The sequence below is a fragment of the Melospiza georgiana genome, chromosome 3, assembly GCF_028018845.1.
Source record: "Melospiza georgiana isolate bMelGeo1 chromosome 3, bMelGeo1.pri, whole genome shotgun sequence".
In the NCBI taxonomy this organism is placed as follows: Eukaryota; Metazoa; Chordata; class Aves; order Passeriformes; family Passerellidae; genus Melospiza; species Melospiza georgiana.
Window position 1 is genome coordinate 9526820 of NC_080432.1, and position 19727 is coordinate 9546546.

At 54.1% G+C, this 19727-nt stretch overlaps 1 protein-coding gene across 1 annotated transcript; it reads right to left on the reverse strand.

Moving 5' to 3' along the window:
- Positions 1 to 7150: 7150 nt before the first annotated feature.
- On the reverse strand, positions 7151 to 14305 carry PRDM13 (PR/SET domain 13). The gene is made up of 4 exons (XM_058021369.1): positions 14165 to 14305; positions 12346 to 12477; positions 12127 to 12247; positions 7151 to 8616 (listed from the first exon to the last, which is right to left on the reverse strand). The coding sequence occupies exons 1-4, from the start codon at positions 14303 to 14305 to the stop codon at positions 7151 to 7153; spliced, it is 1860 nt and encodes a 619-aa protein (XP_057877352.1).
- Between the last annotated feature and the right edge of the window lie 5422 nt (positions 14306 to 19727).

Here is a 19727-nt window from a genome sequence, read left to right on the forward strand (position 1 = left end):
AGCTAGCTGCCTGTCAGCAACACAAAACAAAGTGATGATAAATTAAGTTTCTGCTTTATAAACAGAAAGGGAAAAAAAAAAAAAAATCCACAAAATTTCAGTGTGTTGTTGCAGTGAATTCTGGCCCGGGCAAAGCTGAAGCAGCTTTCCTTATGGGCACTGACAAAGACAACTGTCACTGTGAGCCACAGGCACTGTGAGCTGCAACCAGAATCCTGCCTCAACTCACACCAGAGGCTGAAGGTCCCCATAGCTCTTTGTTTCCATCAAAAATGTCAGTTTTGCTTGTTTCTACAAGGAGGGAGGGGCTCTCTGGAGAAATAACAAGCGCAAACTGGAGGCCAACCATCAGCCATGCAGCTACTCTGACACAATTCTGCGTTGTTGCTTAGCTGCAAACGTGCATTCCCAACAGGACTCTCTAGCCCATGCTGCAGCTAGCAGGATCTTTGGTGGAGCACCTCTGAAAACCCCAGAGTGTTCACCCTCTTTGATTTTTCAAGAAGTATACTAAAAAAGTACACTGTCTGCTTTTTTGGTTATTTCTTTTGGTGAGCTACTGCATAGCTTAGACTACTGAAAAACAGGGAAGTGCAAGTCTTTTTCTGAATAGAGCAAATAAAAATTGTTCATGCTGTAAGAACCAGTTATATGCTCCAAAGCTAAAATACAAGCCTCTGCTGCTCTGACTCACCAGCAGGTTTTAAAAACTACAAAGGAGTACAAAGACTTCACCTCTTCCCATTCTTCCTAAGGTTTTCTCATTGCAGCTGCTTAGCCATCAGCAATGAAACTGAACTGATGCAAGCAGCAGAACAGTGACGAATGTTTCCTTAGCACTCTGAACCTCACTCTACTGATGTTGTCTTTTTAAATCACGCTTACTCCATTTCAGATCAGGACTTCAAATGACCTGCTACTAAATCACTCTCATTGGAAGCAAGCAGTCTACAATCTCTAAAAAAGAATATAAATATAAGCCCTTTCATTACCCTTGAAACGGGATAATGCATTCCAAACAGAACAGATTAAAAAATCAAAACTTAAACATCAAAAAGCCACACACATATGCAAATCTACATAAAAAATGTAGAATTTTCTACATAAAAATGTAGAATTTTATTAATTTTGCTCATAGCTTTCCATAACATTTCAGAATTTGAGCTCTGAACATAGATTAATATAGACCTCAGATCTAGCGACCTGTTTCCTCAGCTGCAGATTTTTTCAGTTGTTAAGAAACTTTCTCCTGATTCTTGTAAAATACAAGTTTATAGTGTTACATATGCTGTAGGGAATCTTTTCTCATTGGATTGACTTTGAATATACCTGAAAGCTTTTTTGTTGCTTGTAGATTTTATCTGTTATGGTCCAATGAACTGCAGTGAGCTTGAACATGACCTTGACATGCTGAACTTTACCTTCAGGTGAAAATTCAGAAAGTAACTGCTCACAGTCAAGTGCAGAATTGCTCTTTTCAGACAGAATTCTTGATCTGCACCATCCCCTGACCTGAAGCCAAGTGCAGTTAGCTTTTCTCCCATCCTCATGTCTCCCTGGCACATAGGAAATATAAATCCAAGCCTTGCTGCTCACTTCCTCAGATGCAGGTGTGGGGATTCTTTTCTATACTGAAAGTACAGCTTAAAAACACAGCGGCCATTTCAAAATGTACTTCCAAGCACATAACTTCTAGTGAAAAAAAAAAATATTCCCTAGAAATATCTTCAGCATGAATGTACCCAAACAAACTCATAGGCTTTTCTGGATCAATAAATCCTTTATTTGCAACACCAGAGATGAAGCTGTAGAAAGGGACCCTTAAGAACACACATGTTTTCATACCTAAGCTGAGCTTTCTGATTAAATCATGTATATGGATTTAAAATATGAGTTCAAAACAAAAATGTTTGAAACTACATTCCTCTAAATGTATAGAGCCATTTCCTTGTTTAAAATGATCAAGAACTCCCTAAGTTTTTTACTATCAACCAGTTCAAAATCTAAACTCACTTGCATTACTGCAGACTACATCTATCTCACTTACATGTCAAAGAGCCTGGCAGATTTTAAATCAGTCCCACTAACTTCACTGGGAGAGCAGGTGTTCAAAACCTTTGCAAAATCAGATAATTTTAGGGGTTGTTTAAAGCTGTAAACTCAAGGCTGTGTTCAAACCCATTTAGCAAGTTTAGAAGAGTAAGACCTAGACCCCTGGTCTGTGAGACCCTGCCCTACAGCTTGGTCATTGAGGGCACCATTCATCTCCCATGTGCATCCTCAGAAAACGGATACAACAGTAATTACAGCATTAACTAGTAAGATACATGACAGAGCTTTGTGCCAAAACCAAGTTTGCTTGAAAACCAAAATTGTTTTCAAGATCCTTACAACCTACTTCTTGGCAATTCTATGCACACCCTTCCAGACACATCCAGATTTCTTGTTGGCGATTCTAAGAAGCTAATACAGGGCAATACAATAATCATCGAAACTGCTTTCCAAATTTTAAAAATAGGATGATACTGAATGAATTGCTTTTGCAATAATAGCTGAGGTCGAGTGTGAATTTTTGGAAACTGAAAGACCAGTTTGCAAAATGCCTAGACTAGTTTCTAATAATGTCCAAAAGCCATCTCAATTTATTTATTCTTCTTGGCTCTTGACTTCCAACCAGCAAATAATGTTCCATTCTTCACTCACAAAATGCACCCTTCATTATTCCCTGTTCAACTTGATTCAAAAAACCTGAGTCCTCCCATAGAAAATAAAAAAGAGAAATCTTGTCATTTAATGTCTATGGCCCTTGACAAGCATCTCAATGAGTAATATTTTAAAGGAGTTAATCCTTCTTCAGTCTTAGCACCATTCTTTCTGCCTACACTTTCCACATTTTTTCATGCAAATGTGGTTAATTATTTTCTCCTTTATTATAAAAATTGAGGGCATACCAGCTTTACTCCAGCTATCAATAATTACAAATTCAGAAGGTAAAAACTGAGGGTTTGGGTTTTTTTCCTAGCTTCAAACGGCAGCCAGCCAGAAGCAATTGTAGGTGGACCTAGAGATGCTAAGAACACAAAATCCAGCGGGTATCGTGCCCAGGCTGGCTGGCACCAGCTCCGCACCGACCCTGCGACCTGAACTTTTCTCACGACCCTCCAGACCCAAATTTGTCCGCAGGGAAACCAAAGGACGCGGGAACCGCCATGACCGGCATATGGCTCAATGGGCCCAGGAGCTGCAACCGGCCCGGCCGCAGGCCCACGAGCCCAAGGGGGGCGCTTCCCGCAGCCACGGGGCGATCCCAACCCCTCCGGCAGCCGCTCCCGACCCTTCCCGCAGCCACGGGGCGATCCCAACCCCTCCGGCAGCCGCTCCCGACCCCTCCGGCAGCCGCTCCCGACCCTTCCCGCAGCCGCTCCCGACGCGGCGCCCCCACCCGCCTCAACCCCACCGCCGCGGGGGGCGGGGCCGCGCCGCGCAGGCTGGCCAATAGGAGCGCGGGCCGCCGCGGAGCTCAGCCAGTCAGCGCCCGCGTTGGCAGCGCGGGTCGGGGCTGCGGGAGGGAGCGGCGGCGAAGGAAGCGGCGGTGGCGGCCGGGACCCTCAGCCCGCCCCAGAGGAGCGGGAGAGCAGCGGGAGCCGGAGATCTGACCCGCCGATCCACGAGCTCCATCCCGAGGAGCGAGGGGCCCACAGGAATCCCAGGGCTGCAGCTGCTGACCCGCCTGAAACGCTGCTTTCCCTGGCGCTGCTTGCACCTCCGGCTTCCAGGTCACTGAGGTTTCGGGAGAACGTTGCCGCCTCATCCCTGGCCTGACAGGGACAGTGAAACAAAATAAATCCAAATTGAATAAAATTACCCAAAACGTGGTAGAATTTAATAAAATAAATTTTAACGCGGGGGAAAATTAACAATCACTCCAAGCAGGCAGCGCTCCTCGGTCGGAGGCCGCTCGGGGCGTCTGGAGCTCCGGCTGGCCCTGCACCCCGAGCCCTGCACCCCGAGCCCTGCACCCCGGGCCGGGCACCCCGAGCCCCTGCACCCCGAGCCCCTGCACCCCGAGCCCTGCACCCCGGGCCCTGCACCCCGAGCCCTGCACCCCGAGCCCCTGCACCCCGAGCCCCTGCACCCCGGCCCCTGGACACTGAGTCCTGCGCCCCGAGTCCTGCACCCCGGCCCCCGCACCCCGGCCCCCGCACCCCGGCCCCCGCACCCCGGCCCCTGCACCCCGGCCCCTGGACACTGGGCCGGGCACCCCGACCCCCCGCACACCGAGCCCTGCACACCGAGCCCTGCACCCCGAGCCCCTGCACCCCGAGCCCTGCACCCCGGGCCGGGCACTCCGAGCCCTGCACCTCGGGCCCTGCACTCCGAGCCTGCGCCCCGGGCCCTGCACACCGAGCCCCTGCACCCCGGCCCCTGCACACCGGGCCGGGCACCCCGAGCCCCTGCACACCGAGCCTGCACCCCGGGCCCTGCACTCCGAGCCTGCGCCCCGGGCCCTGCACACCGGGCCGGGCACCGGGGCTCGCCCGCGGACCCGTGCCGGAGGGTGCGGCAGGAACATGGGTCCTAAAAGTGAATGGGGCAGAATTTCTCCGTGTGTCTCGGCCGGTACTTAGTATTTCGATTTAACCGCTGCATAGCAATTTAAAAAAAAAAAAAAAAAAAAAAAAAAAAAAAAAAAAAAAAAAAAAGATAAACCATATACTCTTTCTTCTTTTTTGTTTCCTCAGCTTTGGTTATTTGAGGTTGGTTAGATTTAGTTCAGTTTTGGGGGTTTTTCTTAACTCTAAGACTGATTATTATATAAACAGACATTAATATATATACAGACCATTAATTCCCATAAATTGACTCTCCGGAGTACCCTTTTTTTCTTTTCTTTTTTTTCTTTTTTTTTTTTTTTTTTTTTTTTTTTTTTTTGTGACGGTGGCCCAAGTATTACGATTTGATGGAATCTTTCTATTAAAACTCACAAACTCTACAAACTCAAAATATTTCCCGTATCACAGTTGAATTATTATACCCTTTCCACGACTTCACAGCACACATGGTGCATCCCTCCCCGACAGCAGCTCCACGATGGGAGCTTTTCCTTCCTTTGGGAAAGCAGCAGACAAATGTATTGAAATAAAGAACAGGCAGGTCCTGCTGACGGTGCTATGAATGACAACAGGATTTCCAACTCCGCCAAGAGATTAAAAAGATCCCCCTATTTGCAGGAAAGGGGTTTCCATTTATTTTCATGTCAGAAAGACAATTTCTGTCTTGGGGTAAAATGAATCGAATAAGTGGGTGCACAAGCCCAAATAAGGGGGGCGGAGCGGGGGGAGTGGAACAAAAAGAAAAAAAAAAAAAAAGGAAAAAAAACCCGACAAACAACGCTACAGCATCAAACCTTTGAAGGAAATTCAAGATTGGCATTTGAATTCCCGCTTCCTATTGCTGTCAGGCACGGTACAGCCTTAAGTGAGCAAACGAAGGATCAGTTTTGTGTCTGAAATTCTCGCAGATACTGAAAGTAATTCGTTTGTATTTTACATTGCGTCACCTACACCCCGGACTGAAACAGGGCTCGATCCTCACAGTCTTCTAAGTGTATCGAGCAATCAAAGAGATTTACCCTCTGCTACGCCGAACCAAAACGCGGGGCTCCCTCCTGACTCTGCCTGCCCGCGGGCACACGGAGAGCCGCAGCTCGGACCTGAGCGGGCAGACCCGCACAGCTGGCGGGTCACAGCTGGCGGGTCACAGCTGGCGGGTCACTGTCGGCAGCGCTGCATCCTTTTGCCTGGTGAGTTGGAGGAGCTGCCAGGGGAAACAGAATTTTCTGACAGTCTTTTTTTTTTTTTTTTTTAAGTTGAACTCGTTTCAGGTTTTTCATACCAAAGAATAAGAAGGTTTTTCCCTCAAATAAAAGTAACGATTCTAAAGAATTGTGTTTGTAAAAAGTGGCACGTTTGACCGAGTGCAAACGGATAAAAACAGCCTAATAATGTCCAACCTCTAACAGCTCTGCCTTCGCCCTGTGCAAAACGAAATAGGAAAAAAAAAAAAAAAAACAATTCGAAAATCCTAGGCATAGAGAAGAACAGATTGGATATGGGACTTTTGCCCTTTGGTTTTGCTAAGTGAGAGAAGGAAAATGCTCAGGCGACATATTCAGAGGCAAAGTGTTTAGAGCTTGAGCCAAAGACGCTGTATATAGATGGGTCTGAGCTTCCAATCATCAGAAGCACTGCGAAGAAACACGAGATCCTGCTGACAGCACCTCAACGAACAACTAGGAAAACAGTAGTTTGTCAGTAACTTTATTTCTTTTTTTAAAAAATCGCATGACAAACTGGAACCAAGACCAAAATACTGTATCCACTGTACATCGTTCATTAGAAAACAAACATACACCACATTTGTATTCTACCAAACAGAGAGTGTATTTCCTTTAAAATTATATAGTGCGTGCTTTTAGAGTCATGCTTTTCAATATTTATTTTACATTTGTTACTCAAATATTATCTGCTATAAATAATTGCAACTTGATCAAATGGTGCACCTGTTATGCGAACCTCTTCCATGCTGCAACAGTAGCGTTTTGTTGCCTGGGATTTTTTTCTGTCTTCCAAAAAGCTGTTGGTATTGCTTTATTAGGACCGAGCAAGCACAGGTGAGGTGTCAAATAAAGTGTACAGGTGCCAGAGGCGCTTGCAGACCCGGGTCTGCTGCTGAGCCCCACGGCTCAGACCGCTGGAGCAAGTGATGGGAGAGCGCATAGAAAAAAAATCGTTTCCAAAAGGCACAATTTTCTCGACACAAAGAGAAAATATGAAATAAAATAAAAATATATGGCCACTGAAATGCGGGCTCCTATGGGGATGCGGTGCCTGCCCAGCGGGATCCCGGGCCCGCCAGGGTTTCTCCCCCCCGCCCCTGTCGCGGCACCGCAGCTGCAGCGCCGGGGGCGACGCCGCGGAGGGACCCCGGGAACGCCCGCGCACCCCTGCCCGCCCCGGCGGCGGCTCTGCCCGCCAGCCCGCGCTCCTCCGCGGCACGGCCCCGCGTGGGACCGCCCCGGGAGCCCGGAGTAGCGCGAGGGGGGCAGCAGCGCTGCCCTCACCCCGCCCCGCCCCGGCCGCCTCCCGCATCACTGCTCGCGGTGCCGGCTGCCGCTCTCCGCGTCGCTCTGGTCGTCGGTGAAGCAGACATCCACATCGCTCTCGTTATCAGTCTTTTGCTCCTGCTCGGGCTGCGCATAGCCAGAGTCACTCTTGTCCTCGGCCGCCTTGCCGAGGCTCTGCCCCGGGTGCCGGGATTTGACGTGCCGCTCCAGGTCGCGGCGTCGCACCAGCACCTTGCCGCAGTACTCGCAGCGGTAGGGCGTGTTGCCCTCGGCGTGCAGACGGATGTGTTTGTTGAGGTTGCTGGGGTCCCCGAAGGGCCGCAGGCAGACCTTGCACTTGAGCGGCTTGTAGCCGGTGTGAGTCCGCATGTGGATCTTCAGCCCGTACTTGCGGGAGTACAGCTTCCCGCAGTACAGGCACAGGTGCCCGGTCTTGGGCTTCCCTCCGGCCGCCCCGGCCGCGCCCGCTGGCAGCGTCTCCAGCCTCCCCCGGCCTTTCTCGGCCGCCAGCTCGGAGAGCTGCTGCGTGTGCATGGCGATCTCCCGGTCGATGCTGGCCAGCGAGCCCAGCTCTGCGGCGTGCAGACCCGCCGCCGGCCCCGCGAAGTACGACACCGACTCGGGGTATTTCAGGAGGCCGCCGAGGTGCAGCTTCAGCGGGTAGTAGGGCGCGGCCCCGTAGAGCAGCTCCCCGTTGTAGACGGTGAGCGGCATCACCGGCAGCCCGCACTCCCCCGCGTACGCCTTCAGCCCCTCGAAGGGCGGCAGCGCGAAGCGCTCCAGGGCCCCGCCGGGCAGCGGTGGGTAGCGGGCGGGCGGCAGCGCGGCCGCGGGCAGTCCCCGCTCCACCTGCCGGAAGGCCGAGGCCTCCTCCAGCGGCGACAGCAGCGGGAAGGCGCGCAGCCCGCCGCCGCAAGCCAGCCCCGCCGCCGCCGCCTGCGGGGCGGCCTCGCCCGGCAGCGCTCCGCACTTCGGCGGCGCCTCGGCGGCGGCGCGTCCCGCCTTCAGTCCCCCCAGCAGTTTGGAGAAGCCGAGGGCGGCGGCGCCCCGCGCCTCTTCCCGCAGCGACCCGGCGGGGCGGAAGGCCGAGCGCGCCCCGGGGCACAGCGCCAGCCCGTTGCCGCCCGCCGGCCCCAGCAGCGGCCCCGGCCCGCGGGCGGCCCCCACGCTCATGTCCAGGGCCCGCTCCTGCTCCTCCTTGCCCGCCGCCCGCTTGGGCAGCGCCGCCTTGGCGAGCGGCGGGGAGGCGACGACGGCCTCCCGCTTGACGGGCTCCCGAGGGCCGCAGCCGGGCGGCGGGTGGCCGCGCAGCGAGGCGGCCGGCAGCTCCTTGGGGGGCAGCCCGAAGGCGGTGGCAGCTGGCCGGCCGTGGTCGTGATGGAGGAAGGGCCGGCCGTGGCTCAGAGCGCAGTGGAAGTGGACGTGGGCCTTGAGGCTGTTGGGGTATTTGAAGGTCCTCCAGCAGTACCAGCAGATGTACCTCTCCTCCCCTGCGGAGACAAGCGGAGGGACCCGTCAAGGGCGGCCGCGCATCCCCGTGCCTCCCCGCGCATCCCCGCGCTCCCTCCGCCTCGTCCCGCCCCCGCCATGCTGCGCCGCGGAGCGGAGCGGGCGCTGCGCGGTCCGGGCTGAGCTCCCGCGAGCGGGGCGCCGAAGGGCCGGGGGGAGCAGCTGCTGCCGCGAGTCGTCTGTCGGAGGGCCCATCTGTTGGCGTTTGCAGAGGAGGTAGCGTATGTCAGGGAGTCGGCTGCACCGAACAAAGGCCAATCTAATGATCGTGAGCCCCTCATTACGCGGCGAGACAATATCCGATATGTATGGGCCATATGTAATCGTTCCCTTTCAGAGGACAATGCCCTTTGTACCCCGTCCCATTTCGACTTCTCTCAAGCGGAACAGACCTCGGTGGCCGCGGCTGTGGTGGCTGCCCGACACCGCGGAGGCTCAGACTCTGCTTTCCCCTCCTGGCCTGGCTTGCCAGGAGGGCACTCCCAAAGAGGAGCATCTCCCCAGCCCCGACGGTGAAACGCCGCCTCTGTAGCCACCTGTCTGTCCAGTAATCCATCCATCCTTCCTTCCTTCCTTCCTTCCTTCCTTCCTTCCTTCCTTCCTTCCTTCCTTCCTTCCTTCCTTCCTTCCTTCCTTCCTTCCTTCCTTCCTTCCTTCCTTCCTTCCTTCCTTCCTTCCTTCCTTCCTTCCTTCCTTCCTTCCTTCCTTCCTTCCTTCCTTCCTTCCTTCCTTCCTTCCTTCCTTCCTTCCTTCCTTCCTTCCTTCCTTCCTTCCTTCCTTCCTTCCTTCCTTCCTTCCTTCCTTCCCCCTTTCCCTTCCCCTTTCCCGCCTCATTCTCTCCCCTTTTCTTCTCTTTCTGTCTCTTTGTAACCATCTTTCTCTTCTCTCTCGTTTCTCCCAGTCACCATACTATGCTGATAAGCCCCTGAATTTCCCTTTCAACTCTCGCCCACCCTGACGGTCCCCAGCTGACCCTCACCCCTCAGTTTCATACGCCTAAGGTGAAGCCAAGCACCGCACCGAGATGAGAGCCCGCTCCAGGCCTGGGGGCTGCTCCTCACGTTTCAGGGAATCCCGTGGGGGAGGACACGGGTGAGACCTTGCGTCGCGCCCCTCGTCTGTCGGGGCACCTGGGGAGGGCGGGTCGCCGGGGTGGCTGCGATGGCCGTGACCAGCCTCCCCGACACCGGCTTCTGACAGGGATCAGTCGATGTCCGCTGCGGGTGGAAAACGGAATCTTCGCTCTCTGCGGGAAACCCGTGTGCCAACTCGCGTGGAAGCATCACATGCTGTTGCGTGTATCTCGCCGTGTGTGTGCTCGCCGCCGTGGGCAGCCTGTCCTTGCTAGCCGTGGGCAGCTTGTCCTCGCTAGCCGTGGGCAGCCTGTCCTCGCTAGCCGTGGGCAGCTTGTCCTCGGTAGCCGTGGAGAGGCAGCCCCGGGATCTGCAGCATTGTGAAGGCGTTGGGCGCTGTTTTTCGCCCCGTCGAGGAGGGGAAGAGACAGGACTGTGTCTGCAGGGGCCCCAGAGAGGCAGCGGCCCCGGGAGGAGGAACCACGGTGGCAATCCCACTGCCGTGCACGGGAAAAGGGGTAAAGGAGCGGCACGGATGGAGAGGAATACGGCCACGGACCCCACGGGCTCCCTTCCCCTATCTTCGTTTGCCTACGCGGGTCTCTTCAGCGGTGCGGGTCGGCCCTGGTGTCCTCGGAGAAAGATGGTGGGGACAGGCTCCCGACCGCCACCGAGCCCGGCTCGGCGCTTCCCTGGCTCAGCTCCAGTTCAACAAGAAGGGCTCCAGGGGAAAGATTTAAAAAAAAAAAAAAAAAAAAAAAAAAAAAAAAAAAAAAAACACCACCTACCACACCTCCCCACCAAAAACCACTTCTTTCTCACCACGGTGACCCAAATTAAAGGAGTCAAACACAGAAGAATTCAAAATTTTTGATTTGGTTAGGTTTTTTTCGTTTTGTGCTTTAAAAAAAAAATCTCCGAGCTTCTTCCGTTGTCATTTTTCGGTTGGTGGGGATTTGGGAGTTTAGTTTGATTTTTCGGCTTTTTTTTCAGCATATGATCATTAAAAGAAGAGTACTTCAGCACGCTTTTCTGAGTCTGTATTAATCAGTCTGGAAACTGTGGGAAGACACAGCAGATTCGTAAGGTCACTTTGCAAATCAGCCTTGCTTCGACGGGGCGAGGAAGACGCTGCACGCTGGCAGCCCTTTGCAGACCTGATTTCTCTTCATTTTTCCCCCGAGTAGCACTGGTACCCATCCGCAGCAAGGGCTGCTGGAGAGGAGTGGGGCGCAACACAGCCGCGTGTCCTCCTTGCTACCGAAACTTGGCCAGGCTTTTCCAGGGAGCAACCCTCAGCAGATCCATGGCCTCACTGCCCTTCGACGTGGCGGGGACAGAAATGTGACCAAGAGTTTCTTTTCCGGGTGTAGTTTTCGTACAAGGAGGGATTTGGGCTCTTGCGCGATGTGATACGATAGCCAGAGCCTGGCCCTCCCGCAGCCGTCCCTTGGGGCCGGACCCTGGTCACCTTGCGGAGCGGCCAGCAGTGGCAGGGAGGGGGCAGCTCCTGCCCGGACCGTGCGCTCGCTCCCTTCCCGGGGACACTGCCCAGCTGAAGGATCTTCAAGCAGGAGCGGCTGGGGTTCCCCCATCCCCCGCGGAGCGGGCTCAGCCCGAGGGCAGCGCCCACGGGCAGCGGCCGCCACCGACGGCCCAGGGAGCGCCCGGGCCCGGGAGCAGCGGAAGGGGGTGGCCGCCGACAAAGAAGCCCGACAAGAGAACGCTGAAGTGTTCCGTCTTTCTTTCCCTGGTCTTTTTGTGAATGTGATGCCACCTTATCATTTTGTTAACACCGGTGTAACTCCAGCTAAGAATAGGCTTGCGGATTGAAGCAAGCCGTCCCAGACCGGTGCCTTCCCCTTCCCAACATCATTGCATATCCTGATCTCAGGGTGATTTAAGGCCGACTTAACCTTTTTCCTAATGTATTCTAATTTACAGGGACTGCCCAGTACTGCCCAGGTTTGGCTTTACTATGTGAATCTACCGCAAGAGAACCTGCAAAGAGTCTCTGAAACTCTGAGAACAGAAGGTAAACCCGATGTTTTAGAAAGAGCATCGGGTGAGCTGAGCTGAGCCAATTTGCTGCCTCGCATACCAGCTATAGCGATGTTTCACAGAAACCCCATTTGCCTATCAAAGAATCATTAAATCGGCCCGATGACGGAACAACTCGACGCACGGGGGCCTTTCCATACGCTACCGAGTTAATAGATCACCCTCTAAATGTAAGCAGATGGAGCCTTAGTTTAAAGGGTGGTGGGTTAAATTCACGGCAGCTGTACTGGCATTTATTTTTCCGAGGACCCACGTTTGCCTACCGCAGTCTGAGATCCCGTCAAAGGTGTCAGCTAAAAGGGGTTTGTTTTGTTTCATTTAATTTGGTTGCTCTGAAATGAGTGCCCGCATCTGTACCTTTCTCGTCGTGCGTCGGCGTGGCCGTGACGGGGATGTCAAACCACTGCGCCAGAGGGTTGGAGTACCAGACGGTGAGCTCCTCTCCCGGCTGGACATCTCGCAGCGCCCGGTAGAAAATCTGGAGAGGGAAGAAAGGAAACTTCTTCAGGAGGCTTGAGAGGGGAGGCAGGTGACGGAGAGAGGTGCCCCGCCAGCCCGGAGCCGCGAGTGGGGTACCTGTCCTCCTGGCAGATCCGCAACAGCCTCCAGTGTCTGCTCTTGGGAGTTTCGGGCAGCTCGGATTAACCCTATCCATTCCAGAGCCGAGCTCCCGGCTTCATCCACTAATTCCCCTCTGACCATCCGCACCTGGAAAACAGGCGGCACTGCTGTCATTTTCACGTGAAACGAAACACAAAAAGAGCAAAAAGCTTACCCGTCCCCCTGCCTGCCTGCCCGCTCTGCCTGGCCCGTCGAGCTGCTTCCCCACACCAGGCAGGGGGCTGAGCATCGCAGCTGAAAGCAGCGGCGTGAGCATCTCCTTTTGCCGCCTGTTTAACGCTTCCATCCTCGCCCACCTTTGGGTAGGACATTCCCCGGCTCGCAGGTGCCTTGGGAGAGATGCGGCTGCCCTAGCGGGGGCTGCAGCTCTGCAGCGTAAGGATGGAAGAACCCGTGCCCGGAGATGGGAAGCGGGATTTTCCCCTTGGGTAGCATTGATCCAAACGCACCTTGTCCAGTTGCAGCTGTTACATTTCGCTTAAAGCTATATTAAATACCCAGGTACGATTTTAATTTTCTTTTTCTTTTTGTATCTAAGTCCGTGCAAAAGCATTGCGACATGCAGGACTTGTCGGGAGATGGGGAGGGGGAAAGGGGGGAAGGTTCTTCTTGGCTACAAACTCCCTGTAGCCCCATACTTCATAATCTGCTTGCCCATACAAAGAGAAAATGAAGTGCCCATTCCCTGAATGACCGTGCAATAAAAGTCATCGGAACAAAGCAGTCTAAAGCGAGAAACCAAGGGAGCCAGATGAGAAATAAATTTGAGTGGGCTGGCAGAGCGTTTAAAAACAATTAAAGTGCATTAAAAATCAGAGCGGAACGCGTGAGCCGCGGCTGCCCGGGGGGCGAAAGGAGGGGTCTCATCCGCAGCCCCTGAAGAGCCTGATGGACGGGGCGAGAGCCCTTGGCCGCCTCCTGCTCGCTCCTTCGCTCGGGCACGGGCTGAGCCCGGAGCCGTGTGCCCGGCTGTGCCATCCCCGCCGCTCCGGCTGTGCCATCCCCGGCCGATTGCGGCTCCGGGGCAGGAGAACCCCCGAGGCTCTGCGGGAAGGTCGAGCTGCCCTGGGCTGCCCCGACACCTGCGACCCGCACCCGGCGCCGTCTCCGGGGCAGCCCCGGTCCGTCCTCTCGCCCCACGCTCCCTTCAGGCCCAAGCCAAAGGACCCGCGGCCGGGAAGAGGGACTGGGGGGCACGAACCCGAGCCAAAGGCAGAAATAAATCGGTGCATTTGCCCTGCCCTGCTCCTTCCCGGGCCAAACCGGGGGCTGTGACAGCCTCGTGCCCTCGCCTCGCCGGGGCTCCGGGAGCGGGGAGCCGGCCGTGGCACGTCCCGGCTCGGCCAGGGAAAGGGGCAAAGCCCCAGCGAGCGGAGCCCCGGGGGGCGGGGGCTGAGTGCGGGACCATGGCCCTCCGACATCGGGCACGGAGCTCAGGCGACGCTTCCAGCACGTCTGTGTCCAGGGCGGGGGAGCGCCCACTCCTCCGGGAGAGCCCCCGTGTCCTCTGGCCTCGCCCCGGAGTCGGCCGGGCTGGGGCCCCGGAGCTGGGGAGGAGGCGGAGAGGGCACGAACGGGCACGCTCTCCTGGCAAAACCACGGGGAGACATCTCAGGACGTTCTGGAAATGCTTCCCTTTGCTTTCCTGGCTCTCTCTAAGAAGGAAGGATCGAAGAGAGACGGGGGAAGAGCAGCCTCTTCTCCCAAAGCCAGCTTTCCCCGAGTCAACGAATAATCAAAGTCCAGCGGTGCAGGAGCGACCGTAGGAAAATACCTTTTTTTTGGGTCCGGGCTCCTTGCGGTCTGACAGGTACTTGCCCAGTTTGAAGGTGCCGGGCACAGGACCCAGGCGCAGCCCGGCCGGGATGCAGCTCTCCGCGCTGACGCTGATGGCCGGAGCCCTGCTGCTTTGCATCGCTGCCGCTGGCTGCGAGCGCTCGGGAACCCCAAGTACTTAAGGGGGCCGGAGTGACAGCGGCAGGCGGCGGGAGGATGAGCACAGGCGTATCTCCGCCCGCAGAGTGACGCGGCGCTGCGAGGACGCCGGCTTTTCAACGGGAGCAGGAGGGGTACCCCTTGGCAGGGGGATGCTCTGGGGCGCAGAGTTTGGTGAGAGAGTTTGGCTCCTCGAGCAGCTGCGGAGTCCCATCCAAGAGGGTCACATGGAGCCTTTCCCTAACCCTCCTGCATAATCAGGCGGAGTGAATGGCTGGCAGACAATGGGCCAGGCGACCTTCCCATTCCTAAAAATCCAATTTGTCAAGGGCAAAGAAAAGGCGCTGGTGAATCAAAGGTCTGGAGGGACCATTAATCCTCAGCATGGGGTATTGTCCCCGAGACAGTTACGATATTTTAAGTGACAAATCCACTGTATAATTTCTCCATAAATTTTACTTCCTTTTATTGTTCCTCGACAAACCAGTTTTGGAAAATAAGTGACTATTTTAAGTCTACTTGGCTGAGCCTTTTGAGGTTTAATATACTTCAAAGATTTTTAATTCTCTTCCCTTGGCTTTATTGTAAAGGAGATTAAACAAAGAGATGGGGAATGTTTTGAGGACTTGTTAACTTCTATTGATTCCCGGCGTGTGCCATACAGAAATTGGGCAGGTACTTGATGGGAAAACACCAGAAAATACCTACACTTTTTTTTTAAGAACGACCATATTACCATTTCAGTGGTTTGGTTTCAGGCCAGTAATCTGTTTCAGAAGAGCTTTGATCCTTAAGGAGGATGAATAGAACAAAATATGAGCCGCCGTAGCCGCTGTAAAACACAAACCGCTGCACCTGCGAGCGCTGGGGAAGCTGTGTCTGTAGTTCGTGCGATTAAGAAATAGAGACAGGAGGAAATAGAGACATACAGCCACCAGGAAACAGGCAGGCACGGACAGCAGATAACACAGATATCTAGCAAACAATGTGCAGCTGGATTCCTCCTTTAATATATGCACAAGTTCCTTGCCACACGCTAAATCTCTTGCACCGGAACCACTTTAGGAGGTGGTACCTGCAAAAAACAACTGTAAATAAAGTCAGAACGAAGATATTTGAACCGACTGTGCGCCTATGGCCCTCCTCTTCGCATAAATATTTTAATTAAGATACAACGAAGTTCTAGGATTAAGCCATCTTATAATTCAGGCTGGATAAATGTCCCAGGAATTTTTCCGGGAGCTGACAAGGAAAAGTGTGCGACTTTTTTCCTTAAGTGCATACAACAGTTCAGATACGCCTGTCAGACCAAGAGGGACACTAACAAATTCAATCTTTCACTTTTATACTCCCTTCTAATTCTCGCTGGTGGGTTTTCTCTGCTCCATGCCTCATAACACTCTAAAAAGATTTCTAAACCTTTCTCCTTTGGAGAAGTTACAAAGTTGCACATGAGATTTTATCCACTGCTTTCGGAAACAATGGCAGAGATGGAGCCCCCCCTTTTTTTTCTTCTTTTTTCTTTTTTTTTTCCTTTTATTTTTTCCCCGTGGCGTTTTTGTAATAGTCAGCCCTAATAAATTTCAAGAGGAAAGCCAAAAAGCTACGCTTAGAGGTACATCTGCCAACAGATGCCAGGTAACTGAGCGGGCTCTTCTCAAGTAACCCGCTTTCTGCAAGATAAGCCTTGGCACGTCGCTTTCGATGTGGTTGTGTGGGAGCTTTACTCTGGGTTTGTTCGCCGCCGTCACGAGTGGCACCGTGAGAGCAAAGGCCACGGGGATGCGCACGGGGAGCGGGAGCGATTTGAACCGGCGCCCCTCACCAGCTGGCGGCCGCAAAATTCTTCTTTCCTCTCTCCCTACCCTTCACCCTGCGCCGGAGAGCACTGAGAGCTCAGCCCGGCAAGTCACCGCGGCTGCTGCGATATTTGCCCTGGCTGGCCCCGCTCGCTGCCAGCCCGCCCGGTGCCGCCGCCGCCTTCCCGGGGCACCGGGGGCCGGGGCGAGCCCTGGAGCGCCAGCGCCGCTGCAGAGCCGCGGAGCTCTGGGATGCTCGGTGCGGCCCGTCCCGCCCTGGGCGCTGCCCGCGGAGCTCCCCGGGACGGGCGGCACCGGGAAGGGACGGGGACAAGGACGGGACGGGCGCTGCCACCGCCCGCTCCGGGGGCTGCCGGCCGGCACCGAGTCCGCGCAGGCTGTGAGTGGATTTTCAGTGCTGGTCCGCATTGGTGAGCGCGGGAGATAAATGTGCCCCACCCCGCGCCTTCCCCCTGCAGCATCAGCGAGCATCGATCGCCTCTCTCCGGGGTGCAACGCCAGGGACTGTCCCGGCTGCAGGGATGGGCTCGTTCTCACTCCGGCAGCGCTGGGAAGAGGAGGGGGGAGAGGATGTGGGGAACTGAAGATGACCCCTTTGATCAGCGGCATGAATGGGGGAAAAAGGATAAACAAGAAGTTGAGAGCAATAAATTTAAGCCATGAACATGTCCCTGTAACCTCTGGCCTGGCCACTCGAGGATGAGACCGGCTTGAAATTCCGCGAGCCGCAGAGGTGGAGAGAGGGCCGTTAAGGCGACCAAGGTACCCTACTGCTCCGCCTCGGGAGCCGCTCCCTCCCAGCCTTAATGAGTCAAAAAGCGTGAACGACACGCGAACAATTTTATCAATAGGACCATGTAAAGGCCGACTGTGAGGAAAGTTATTTATTAATATAGCCGATTGTGGCTGGTTCCCATCCACTCAGAAAAGAAAAGCCCTTGCTCTGGAAGCATTCACACCAGTTCTCCAATTTTTATTCTGTCCTGTGGCTCAAAGTTGAAGTTCCCCAAGTGAAATAAATTGTCCACAAAAGAGGAAAGGAACCACATTTTCTTTTATTTTTCCTTCCCTAAAAAGGAAGGGTGAAACCGATCTAATGTGCCCACTGGAGCAAGATGCAGCATGAAAGGCCGGGTGTTAAAAGTAAAAGCAGCCTTTGGAGCAAATGGGATGGAAAATTAAATGAAATTAAATAGCTTGAACGACCGTATTGTCCCTTATTAAAAAGACACATTAATTACATGGTTTCAGCTTTATTCAAAGACAATGTTTAGACTCAATCAAAACATTCCACTATCGCTCTTTATATACTTAAACCGGGCTACTAGAGGCACCATTAAAGAGAGATCACTTTTGCCCAGAGATGCGATGAAAGTTATTTTCCTCGACGGCCCTTATTTATGCCCACCGCTGAACTGCCGGTGCCCCTGAGTAACACTTTGGCACACTGTTCTCCCTGATTTAACAGGTTGCCCCATAATGAGGCATGAATGTTAAGGAACAACAGTCATCCAAAGAGGCACAGTTGCAGAGAGCAATGTCCCACCAGGGAGCTCCATTCAAACCATCAAACCGCTCCGGCACAGAGAAGGTTCAACACCACATTCAGACCAGCATGAATGCCTGTATACAGGGCCCGGCTCATTATGCCGCAGAGCATCGCAGCGGAGGCTGGAACAAAATGCTGCAAGTTCATTTAGCAGGCCATACTCCGGCGGGGCGGCCCAGCCGGCGGCTCCCGGGGTGACCTTTTTCCCAAATGGCTTTGCCCCGGCAGGGCTGCCCTTCCTGGGCCGCGGGACGGGACCGTCCGAGGCTCCCGGCCCTGCCCGAGCAGGCCCGAGCTCCGCGGCAGGTGGATAGGGATGCAAGGCACGGGGCAGAGGGCAGGGAGGAGGCTTGCTGAGACCCTGAAACACGGAAATCCACTTTAAACCGAAGACACCAATATGCTCTGAACGTCTCTTTCTTTTCGCTTTTTTCCCCCTTCTCTTTTTCTTTCTTTTATTTTTAAATAAAATTTTGACACTTTTCTCTGTTTCTCTTTCCCCCCTTTTCTCCAGTTCTCTTTCTCCCCTTTTCTCTTCTTCTTCCCCTTTTCTCTTACTCCCCTTTTCTCTTCTTCTTCCCCTTTTCTCTTCTTCTCCCCTTTTCTCTTTCTCCCCTTTTCTCTTCTTCTTCCCCTTTTGTCTTCTTCCTCGTCTTTGCCCTTCCCTTCCCTTCCCTTCCCTTCCCTTCCCTTCCCTTCCCTTCCCTTCCCTTCCCTTCCCTTCCCTTCCCTTCCCTTCCCTTCCCTTCCCTTCCCTTCCCTTCCCTTCCCTTCCCTTCCCTTCCCTTCCCTTCCCTTCCCTTCCCTTCCCTTCCCTTCCCTTCCCTTCCCTTCCCTTCCCTTCCCTTCCCTTCCCTTCCCTTCCCTTCCCTTCCCTTCCCTTCCCTTCCCTTCCCTTCCCTTCCCTTCCCTTCCCTTCCCTTCCCTTCCCTTCCCTTCCCTTCCCTTCCCTTCCCTTCCCTTCCCTTCCCTTCCCTTCCCTTCCCTTCCCTTCCCTTCCCTTCCCTTCCCTTCCTTTCTCTTCTGCAATTTCCGAGTATCTTTTCCTCGATCTCGCTCACCTTCTCTAGCTTCAGCCGCTCTTTCTCAAACCCCCTTCTCTCTACCACCCTTTCCTTTCCTCTCTCCCTTTCCCTCGCTTCCATTCCTCCCCCGCAGCAGCCGCTGCCGCCCCGCCGGGCGCTGCCGGTGCCCAGTGCTCAGTGCTCAGTGCTCGGTGCCCGGTGCTCGGCATCCGATGCTCGATACCCGGTGCTCGGTGCCCTGTGCCCGGTGCTCAGTGCTCGGTGCCCTGCGCCCGGTGCCCTGTGCCCGGTGCTCAGTGCTCGGTGCCCTGTGCCCGGTGCCCTGTGCCCGGTGCTTGGTGCCCGGTGCTGCGGGCGGGCGGTGCCGACCGGCGGGGCCGAGCGGCCCCCAACCAGCTGTGCGGTGCAGACGAGATGCGGGTGGGATATTAAAGCAGCTTTTGAATAGTAATTCAGGTTCTATGGGAATCCGGGCAGATGACAGGAGCTCGATTTGGTATTCGTATTGTTAATCGCGAGCGTCAGCCCAGATCGGATCCAAACACGTTTTGTGCTCGTTAAAAATTCCAGTGTAGGGGCCGAGATTTTTTTTCTCTTTAGCCCAACTTCAATTGGAGGCGAAGCTTGCCGCATAAAGTATTCAAAGTCTGTCTAAAGTTGCCTTTTAACCGTACTCCCCTTCTCCCGCAACCCCCACCGTATCTCTTGGTTCTTTCGGTTGACATGGTGCAAATAAAAGTCAGTAAACTTGTTGCTGAATTGCAATGTTTCGGTGTACCTTATAAATTCATACCTTTTCTCCCTCGATCGCCTCAGAATGAGCCCCTGCCTCAATTCGATTTTCCTTGCTGTTGGGCACATTTAGGAGAAAGTCTATTTGTGAAGTTCATTTCTAGGCAAATGTATTCAAGAGCTGATTGGGATGAATAGGACCGTGTGTCAGCCGCCCCTAATTGGGATTAAAGCACTTCGGACCATATGCAGAGAGTGACAGAAATTCTCAGGTTT